General features: G+C 31.9%; 1 protein-coding gene across 1 annotated transcript; it reads right to left on the bottom strand.

Moving 5' to 3' along the window:
* Positions 1-301: 301 nt before the first annotated feature.
* Positions 302-5525, bottom strand: LOC115982533 (E3 ubiquitin-protein ligase BOI-like). Its single transcript, XM_031105158.1, has 4 exons — positions 5128-5525; positions 3163-3345; positions 1500-1861; positions 302-964 (listed from the first exon to the last, which is right to left on the bottom strand). The coding sequence occupies exons 2-4, from the start codon at positions 3266-3268 to the stop codon at positions 413-415; spliced, it is 1020 nt and encodes a 339-aa protein (XP_030961018.1). The 5' UTR covers positions 3269-3345; positions 5128-5525; the 3' UTR covers positions 302-412.
* Between the last annotated feature and the right edge of the window lie 5376 nt (positions 5526-10901).

Below are 10901 nucleotides of genomic sequence, written 5' to 3'. Positions count from 1 at the left end.
CCTATAGTGGGGTTGAAAGGGTTTTCCACCAACAATTAAGGGTAAACTCCGTCCTAATATAGGTGACACAAGCCAATCATTGTCAGAGCGCCTCAGCCTTTCCTTGTATATTCATTAAATAAAACGTGAAAAGCATACCAGATTAACTCAAACACCATGACATTCACAAAATATGCTTTTTCCCTAGCCAATAAAAATGCTCACATTTTTTATTGTTCTCCTAGTTGATTATGATATGCCAACTTTTTCTCGTTAGTTTCACATCCACTAGATGAGAGAGACAGAGAGAGAGACAAGAAAGTATCTACAGAAAAATCACACGTGCTCTATTTATGAACATAATTGGTTCCCCACATATGATTCACAATTTCAGGGATGTAGAGTAATTGATTTTTCATTTTCATGGTATAATTTAGGCCAGGTACACTTGGAAACTACCAGTTTTCATCAACTGGCATACAGGACAGGCACTAATTAACCCATCACAGTCCTTGCATAAACACAAGTGCCTACAAGGCATCAATAACATAGACACCTCCCTTGCCTTGCATGCCCTGCAAATCATGTGCTCCTTCAAGCCTTGGTAATTCCTGGAAATTGATTTTGAAGGCCCACCTGGAATGCTGAGGTAGTTGTTTGGGTCAATATATGAGGCAGTATCATCAACTTCACTGTCTCCGAATCCTTCCTTCCCTTGTTCCGCGCCCTGTGATATCGCCTGCTGGAGATTGCTCTTCAGGACATTGACAATCGACTCATTGTACTTTGCTCTATAGTGCCAATTCTGGGCTTCAATGGCTACCTGCTTTATTTTCTCTACCAGTTCCTTGTTCTTACGGTTCATGTTATCTATTTCTATTTCTTTCTCGCGTAACTTTTTACTTACGCCTTTCTCTATAGTGGCAAGGAAAGAAGCCATGTGTCTCTGCTTCAAGTCCCTTACCCCTTTTGCCAAGTGTTCCTCCTGGTTGAAAAGTAATGAAAAGATTATTTCAAATGTACTAAAAAAAAGCAGAAAATGATCACAAGAATATTATAAAATCAGCTTGAAAATTCCCTTTTTGTCGAGTATGAATGTATAGTGTACAGATGCTAGAGCACTGAAAACCACCATTCATAATCCTCCTAACAGGTCTCCAAGATACAACATTGATGAAAAACATTAATGCCATCAAAATATTTACATCTGAAGTATACTATTTCAAAGGGGATTCTTCATTTGAGATACCAATGTCAGCAGATTTAGATGTCATTGAAGAAAAATCAAATTGACTAGGAAGGAAAGAATTGAAATGACACAAGGATATAATTTAACAGGACAAACAGATCAATAATTTCTTTTGGCCAATAAAATCAAGAATGGGGGAAAGTAAATTAAAAAGACTTTTTGAATGATTGAACAGCTGTTGCAAAGCAATCTTCTATAATTAAACAGTTACCCAGAATCATTTAGCACTAAACAACACATATTTATATGATTGCATAGGGGGGAACAATACCTGAATTTTGATATACTGGTCAAACTCTTCTTTCTGCCGATCAAGCTCAGTCCTAATATTGTCACCAAGGGACAAGATGATTGATGGTGCAGCCGTCATACTTCCACTTGCAGAAGTTACAGACGAATTCCGTTCATCATCATCATATGATAATCGTAACCCTGTTGATACAGCATTCGGGTTTGGAATGCTTGCTGAGCGATCAACTTCATCTTGACAGGCATTGTAATTTAAGGATATCTGAAGTTTTTGCTGCCTTGAGATATCTTCCATTTCCCTGCCTCGTTTATTTGGCCGAAGCATAGGAGTAATATGCTCATTTCCAAAATAATTTACCGGATCAACACTACATCCAGCTGGCACTGCAACATAATATGCATATTCATTATGCCTAGAGACCAGTGATTACATTTCAGAAAATATACAAAAGGAAAAGAGGAAATATGACTATTAAATTAAAAATATAAAAGGAAGGGAAAAAAATATATATGACCATGCAGTCCAATACACAAGAAGTGTATATATTCAGAACCAAATGAGCAAGTGATCTTTTCCTCTTATCATATTGGAAAATTTATGTTAAATGATGGTCATATTTCATCTCATCTCAGCTTTATTCACATGTGTTCTATGCTCATAGCTGGCAAGAGGTAGGCTCTAGATAGTGGCAATGTAATTTTGATAACTACGATGGACACGTTGTAACTTATGCATAACAAATTAAATATTACTGATTTGATCCTATTAAGAAACTTGCTTAATGCCTCATTAGTATTTTGTATTCATCTACTTTCAAATATAAATCAGATTTTCTAGTTTGATTTACATCCAAAACAAGGTTCCAAATAATAGTAATATTGGTGTCAGGTACCCAAGATCAATTATTTGTGACCAAAAGATGATAATATTGATATTAGTATAAGTACTTCAAAAGACAAAAAATAAAAAGTTTCAGTAACAAATGCCTCTTTCTAGCATAACAGAATTTTTTATTTTGTTTATTTCTCAAAGAGAATATGCCAACATATCCATCTTTAAGCATAAAAGATTTTGGTCACAAGTAAAAGAAACTCCAAAAAAGTAACTGCAATGTTGATGAAGATATGGAAAAAATTCAAAAAAAGAAAACGGTAAAAGAATATTCATGTTGATATGATGTTATTATCCTCTTTTCTAAGGTTGACTTATCTAAATTTTAAAAATATTCATTTTGCACTATTATTTAATCTCATATCCTTATCTCAAAAGTTAATAAATCCTGACTGCTTGTAAAAGAAGGTCAAATACAGACATTTTGTGATGATGATGAGTGACGGTGGTGATGATAGGGAAAAATTCTATAAAACAAAAAACAAGAATGGTTTCCACCAATGTGCCACTCCGTGTCAACATAAATGAGGCACAGATAGGAAGGATGGATTCTGTTTCCACTTTCCATCACTAACAGGAAAGCAATTTTCTATATGATAATCAGGAAAAATTACAGTCCTTATTAATCAACCTATGAATCCAAAAATACACTCCAGCATGAAGGCAAAAGATCCCCAATAAAAGCTTATAACAATACCATAAGCAATATGATAAACATAATGGTATGCATTGAATAGAGTCATGACATTCAAAGCAATTATAACTGTGCTAACAAATGCAGAAGAGAACTCACGACTGCCAAATAACTGCAGCTTATTTGATGCATCAGTCTGAAACTGGAAACGATTCTCATCAAGGAAAGCAGGATGCACAGGATTGCCATTGTTGCCTCCCAACATTTTCCTCAAAGAAAAATAAATTCCTCTTTTTACTTGCTCCTGAAGAACTAGAGTAAAATAACCAGTGGAAATCCTACCTGCCAAAAAAAGAGGAAAATGTTTTAATATGACAAGCTAGAAACAGCTGATATTCTAGCAATTCTAAAGAATGCAGGCAGAAAACCTTATATACAAAGAACAAATTCACGAGAATGACTGGTTCCTTCTCAAGAAATGATCATATACAATACATGCTAGGTTCACCATCTAAGGCTTTAGTCTTGATGCATAATTCAAGACACTCACAAATTTGTATCTCATTCATAGTGTTTGGAAGACGGTTCATGTGATACACTTAAATCATTTGACATTAATTTCAGATAATCCATAAGCATTAGAAGTAAACCCATAAAAAGTTGGAGACAGGCTATGGTTGAGAATTTTCGAAGACTACAATACAATTCAAACCTACCAAGTGCAATATAGTTTTCCATTTGACATTAGTGATACGATGCTAGCTAGCAATTAAAGATAAGTTGTTATTGCTATGCATAGTTTAAAATCACTTTCTCAACTCTCATATTTGGGGGTTTAGGCATTGTCTCTCTTTGTTTGACTTCCCTAATTCTGTTAGTTTTTCCATTTGATTGGCTTGTATACATTTCTGTGCAGTGAGTTTACCACTTTACCATCATAAACTCATTGTACTTTTATTATCAATAAAGATCGTTATTACCTATCAAAAAAAAAAAACTATATATGCCCTCATGAGCATGCAAACAGAATGCGACACCATAAAGAATTAAATTCCAATCTTCAGCAAAGGCTTCTTTATATAAAATCTGAATCTACTTGATAAATTTCTCACCCATTTAACAAACTTAGATTTTAATAAATATAACCATACAAACAAAAGAATGAAGAAGTCGGCCTTAGGTTTCCAACCGGAGTAGTACGATGGGACCAAAAACAACATCTCAACTCTAAAATAACATGTAAAACACAGCTTTTTATTGCTAAAAATAGCATATTGCTAAAAATTCATAAACATTCCATTTAATTCTTTGAAATCAAAGAAATCCATAAACCACACTGCCAAAAAGGTAAATATTATATATATATATATATATATATATACACACACACACACAAAAAAAAAAAAACATATACACATTATTAAATATTAAACAGATAATCCATTGACTTACAAACAAAAAGGAAAACACATGAGCAAAAGCAAGTTTAAAAGATAAGAGCTGATAAGCTTATAAAAAAAATAAAAATAAAAAGTCATTGTGAGCAAGATTGAGAAAGTCAGATGCATATAAGATAAACCCAATTGCAAACTAGAGAGAGACACGGGATCCATGATACCCAGAAAGGTGAATTAGACATACAGAGGGAAGTAGATATACAGAGAGATTAGAACCCAAAAGAATTAACTTTTTTGTTTTGCTGAATAATCAAGATTAGAACTTGAAAATATTTTCTTCACACCAAAGATGAGAGAATCTAGTAATCAGAAAAGTGAGTTTGACCAAAAATTTTCAGATGAGATAAGCAGACAGAAGAAAAAAAAAAAAAAAAATCTCATACTATGCAAGATAATAGATTTCCTCCAAGATTGTTTTCAATCTGTAAAAACATAAGAGAATCCACACGCAAATGTTCATATAAAAAGCAATCTAAATCCTAAAACATCATAATCCAAGTTACTTTGAAATAAAGCAGCCTGTTTGATACACTCTCAAGAAAGACAAGGAATGCACCAGATCCTGTAATCCCACCACAACTCTCAATCCACCATAGAAACATATAAAAAAAAAAAAATACCCAACAAGAAAAAAAAGAAGAAGATAGCACGTGAAGTAGATAGATACCTTAAAAATGCAAGCTTTTTGGTAAGGAGGGTAAGAGGGAACGATCAAAAATGATGTTCCATCAAAACGATCTGTGAAAATGCAAGAAAGAACTTAGAGAGCCAGATGGGTCACAGAGGTGTATAGTAACTGACAGAGAGAGAGAGAGAGAGAGAGAGAGTAAGTAATGGTTGGAGTTGATGAAAGAATGGTGCGGTGAGAGTAGGAGGAGTGTGTTAGAGAAATAAAGAAAGAGAGAGAGAATGGATGAAATGAATGAATCAAAGAATGAATGAATGAATGAAAGAATCGGTGGTAGTGGTTTACGCAAACCGATTTCCGTTCTTACTTTCTTTACTTTCCTTTTTGTTTTTTTTTTGGTTTTTGGTTTTTGGTTTTTCTTTTATTTTGTTCCAGTTTGTTCTGTTCTGTATTTAACTTTTCAGTTTTCAAAAAACACAAAAAATAAAGGCAAGAAAAGTAAGGAATAGTGGCAGGTGGGTTTTAAAAAAACAAATATTAAAAAATAAAAAACGCCCGTATTAACAGAGGAGATAGGAGTGGGACCCAATCCCACATCGGAAGGAGAGGGGGGCAGTTTTCTGGAATCCCGGTTCATGTGTAATAGTCATATTCATTGATTCATGAAAAAGAGTCGTGAGACTCATTCAGAGTCATAACCATAGGCATAGACAATATAGACTTTATTACTTTTCTTTCTCTCTCTCTCTCTCTCTCTCTCTCTCTCTCTCTCTCTCTCTTAAATTTTGTTTTCCTACTCATTCAATTTTCATACACCTCACAATTTTTTTGTTTGTTCTTTCACTACTTACTGTCAGAGACTGCCTACAGTGTCATCCACTCCCACCACCAACGTCTTTGAAAATATTTAATTGCTTATCCATTCTAGTCTTTTCTAGAGGACCATATTGCCCCCCCACTTTTTTTTTTTTCTTTCATTTATATTCTTTTATCTTTACTATTTAAGTGAGGATAAAGTTTTTCTTCGAATGATTCTCTAAAAAGAAATATAGAGGTTTACCTTCCAATCAATTTGGAGGAAGATTCATCCAATTTATTAAGTGTTTTGATTGAAAATTTTAGCATGTAAATTTATTTGGTGTTACACACAACAAGTTTTTGTATGATCAATTTTCACTAAACATAGGATTGAATTACGCATTATGATTATTTCAAATATCAAAACAATGGAAGATTAATCATTATATGTACATCCAGTCATAAAAATAAATAAATAAAGTATTTAGATGAATTATTCATTTCTTGGAAAAGTGAATTGTTTTCTAATCTTTGATTACAAATTTAGAAATGAGTAAGAAATTTTTTCTTTTGTTTGGTTTGTATGAAAGTCAATAATATTTGTTATAATTCAAAATAATTAATTACCTAAACTAATACCTTCATTCAAGAAAACAAACCGCAAGAAAAAAAGGGGGGGGGGGTTTATTGAAAATCTCAAGTAGGAAAACAAACTCAAACTTTCAAATCTATGCAACAAATTAAATGGAAAAATACTAGATTAAGAAAAAATGTCATTTGAAAAAAGATTCAATTCTCAATCAATGATTGGCTTATTGAATATGCATGTAACCATCCAATAAATATTTTCCACTCTTCAAAATTCAACGAGATGTTTCACTCTATTAACCTTGTTTGTTATTGAGATTGAAGTGATAACTTAATGGTAATATCATCCTAACGATGCTTTATGTCAGTAGTTTGAAGTTGATCCCTCCCTCCTCCACTATCTACCTATATATTGAAAAACCTTTTTTTTTATCAAAATAAATAAAGTGTTATTTTTAAATTATAAATAAGGAAAATAACACTTCACCTAGCCTAATTTTGGCTATTTTGGTTTTGCCCACACGTAGTTTAAAAGTTGATATTTTAACCTATTAAGGTTCTATGATATGCTTTCAAAGCTCACTTCTAAGCTATTTTTAAAAGATAAACAACCTAAATGTTATTTCAATACCACTACTCTCTCTCTCTCTCTCTCCACAACAATATTCTTAAATATAATCCCTATAAATAAACCATATGCAACGGTACAAACCAAGCAAAATTTTTACACACAAGCACCAGAACTACTCCATAAACCACCCAAAATCAGCACCTACAATTACCTCATCATCAAATCAATACTTAATTCATAAACTTATAAAACCATCATACCACTTCCTCCATTAAACCACAATGCATCGACCCATCACTACCCATAACTAAATTCACTAAACAAATAGATCAATCAACAACCAAGTACACAACTTTAAAACACAAAAAATCCAAGGAAGTTCCCAAAAAAAGGGGGTGCAAAATGCAAAAGATCCATTGGGCTTTGAGTTAATTTCAAATGGACTTTCAAAGTCTCAGAACTCTTAATATCATGTTATTAACCCTCGAACTAGAAAATGACAAAATTAATCCCTTTATCTCACTTTGCATCAATTACAAGTAAGTGATGGAGGGAGAAGAGTGTAACTTTCCTCTCACTAAAACCTTAGAGAGAGAGAGAGAGAGAGAGAGAGAGAGAGAGCAAAGAGGAAATTAATTTAAGGGAGGAAAACACTTTTACCATGTATTTAAACAATGATGTGTAGTAGAAACTAACAAAAAGAATCTCGAGAGGACAAAGTGTTACATGGTTTAAAAAAAAAAATCTCAAACCATATGTGGGAAAAGAACCAATGCTTTTATAAATATTTGCTTTTAAAAAATGAGTTTTGTATTTGACGGTAAATAATGCTATATTTGTGTCAATTTAATAAGGAAGAATAACAATATTTTATAAATAGTCATACAATAAGATTTGAAATTTAGGGCGTATGTAATATGATAATTACTTTTTATTATTAGATTAAAACATTAATAATTTTCCCCATTTGTACAGGTTAGTTTCAAATCCAAATCTCCTATTCGAGGATAAAGAGCTAACTAGAATGCGGTCAATGCACCTGTAAAATAATCAAACAGAGAATTTACAAGTTATAACCAAAAATGAATTTAACAAAATATTAAATATTGTAACATATAAAAAAAAAAAAATGTAGAACCCAACTTAAAATATAATATAACATTAATTTTTATTTACGTTTTAATTATGTTCAAGTTAGGTAGAGCTACAAGTTATAACATTTCACTCAATCACGTTGACCTTTTTTCTTAACGTATAATCATTATGTATTTTGTATTATACTCTTTTTTTTTTTTTTTTCAAAAATGAAAATCAATATTCTTTTTTTATTTTTTACTAGCCTCTGAGCACGCGCTCACGCACATGCTCAGAGTCTCTTCTATTTTTTGGGTAAGGGTTAATTTAGAGCATTTATTATAATTTGGGATTACTACATTTTCCAATCACAAAAAAAATCTAGGGGTGTGATGAGTATCATGTGTGGAGAAATAATTTTTCATTACACCCCTAGATATTTTTGTGTTAAAAAAAATGTAGTAATCTCAATTTATAATAAATGAGAATTATTTACATTTACCAAAAAATAGAAAAGCCACTCACGCACGTGCTTAGAGGCTAGTTAATATTTATGCATTTTAAACTAATAATATGACCAAAAGTGTCATGAGAGTCACTCCAAAAAATGAACACTGATATAGCATTGAAAACATATATTCGTATGTAGATTTATGGAACAAATTCTTACTAAGAAAAACTAAAATTTATGGAATAAATGTTTCACCTTACTACCAAAAAAAAGAAAAGTTTTACGTCCACAACATTTTCATAACAAATCATAGATAATCCTTAGGATTTATTGTAGAAATGTTATAAACATAGCATTTTTGAAAGAAAAATATGTACAGCATGACTCATAACTCCAGTCATAACTTCTTTGCGCTGGAGATTTCCGTTCCAATAGACATAGACATAGAACAATTGAAAGACTTAACAGCTGCCAATATAAACAATCGATTAGCAGAAACAAACATATGACATAATCATTATCATTAATATGTAGTTTACTATAATTCCAATGACACTCTTTTATTAAAAAAAGAAAAAAAAATCATTTGAAGATAACTTTTTATTCACCTTTACATGAGACTGTGACTTTATGTGCCATTTTTTATTGGCATGTACCCAAGGCTAGAAACTAAATTTGTTAGAGGAATATCTTAGCACGAATGAATTTCTCTTTTGTTGAAATAGTATCATAATTTCTGGCATTTTTCATTAAGAGCGGATCATTTCTATTCAATTTGAAAACGCTACATGGAAAAGAACCAAAAACACATCAACATAAAAACAAATACGTAATAGTTAAATCAAGTTCTGCATTACTAACCTTTGTATGCATTTCTCCGTCGATTCCTGTTGCATATTTTCAAAGATTTAGTTTTCATTTATAAATGTAGTTGAATTGATAAAAGTAACTTAGGAAAAATCCAAACAATGGGAAATGTGCAATTCAGGGGATCTTAGGAATTGCTCACCATCATCGTGGGCTCTGGTTGAAAAGGCAAGAGTCGAATAAAATTCTTTAAAATTGTTTGATGGAAGGATAGATTGGTGAGTCACCAGCCCTATAATTCATTCTAATTTTTCTCTACAGTAATGGTGTAACATGTGCAAGGTGAAAACTAAATCTAAAATAGGAGTGGAATGGGATTATTTGGAATTGAAAAATGAGTAGAAGAGTGATCCCAGGAGATTTTGATTTAGTGGGAAGTTAGTGGGATGGACGGATGGTTGTGTATGGTGTTTGAAGAGTGGGAGTCAGTTATTCAAGGAGCAAATAGTTTGTAATTTATATATATATATATATATATTGCTAAAATTTAGGAGTTTTTAATTATTAATTTTACATGTCTAACCCTATTATTTAAGCTTTACTAACTGATCAATTTGAGGATATGTTGGGTATCAAAATTGAAGAATCCAAACAGTGGAAGATCTTTAAATAATAGTATAGACAAGTGCGTTTAGATTCCCACGGTTTGAACACAAAATGTAAAGACGTGTGCATGACATAAGGCTTAGATTTGTCCAAAGCAAAATATGGGCATTCTCGTCATAAAACATGAAGCTTTTTCTCAAATTTTTACAAATAATTATTAGACAAAGAAAAAAATAAATATTTTTATAGAAAAAAAAAAAGTAATTTTATTAATTACAGTAATTTTTAATATCATGAATTTCAATGAGCACTTTTTGTCGTGATGGTCGGTACGAGGCCCATCGACAAGAATTTAATATAAAAGCGAGGAAAGAGGTTAAGGAGTTGGAGTTGGTTTTGGCTAACTGCTAATATTAATTTGGGTCCCACAAACCTTTTGTTTTTTTTCTTGGCGGGTAATTTTGGCGGGTGAGCAAAACGACGAGCTTTGTGTGACTGTGAAGGTCCATCATTCATTCATTCATTCATTCACGAGATACGCACAAAGCTCAATTTGGTGACTAATTAACTTCTCAATACATGTTTATCAAAACTAATAATATGATATGTTATTTTTATTAAATATATATATATATGATATAATTAAACTAATATAAATACCATGACTTAAATATAAAACATATGGTACAAATCATGAAGCACCAAACCATGCCGAGCTGTCCAATCAATAGTGATTAGTAGTGAATATGTGCAAAGCAAAGATGGAGGTTATGATAGAATTTCCTTTCCTTGTGTGATCATTGCTTCGTTTTTAAAATTGAGGGAATGTATTCCTAACTCCATCATGCCTATTTGAGAAAAAAGAAGAAGAAGAAAGAAGATTTTAGTATTAAACCCAATTTGGCCATTTTTGTGTGA

This window comes from Quercus lobata, chromosome 3, assembly GCF_001633185.2.
Source record: "Quercus lobata isolate SW786 chromosome 3, ValleyOak3.0 Primary Assembly, whole genome shotgun sequence".
Classification (NCBI taxonomy): Eukaryota; Viridiplantae; Streptophyta; class Magnoliopsida; order Fagales; family Fagaceae; genus Quercus; species Quercus lobata.
The sequence above is the reverse complement of the archived record's forward strand: the minus strand, read 5'-3'. Positions and strand labels throughout refer to the sequence as shown.

Excerpts from the sequence above, each read along its gene's own strand:
- LOC115982533 (XM_031105158.1), bottom strand. The coding sequence starts at position 3,268 with ATGTTGGGAGGCAACAATGGCAATCCTGTGCATCCTGCTTTCCTTGAT. Across the intron at positions 1,862-3,162 it reads GCTGCAGTTATTTGGCAGTC|TGCCAGCTGGATGTAGTGTT; the intron begins GTGAGTTCTCTT and ends ATTATGTTGCAG. Across the intron at positions 965-1,499 it reads ACCAGTATATCAAAATTCAG|GAGGAACACTTGGCAAAAGG; the intron begins GTATTGTTCCCC and ends CTTTTCAACCAG.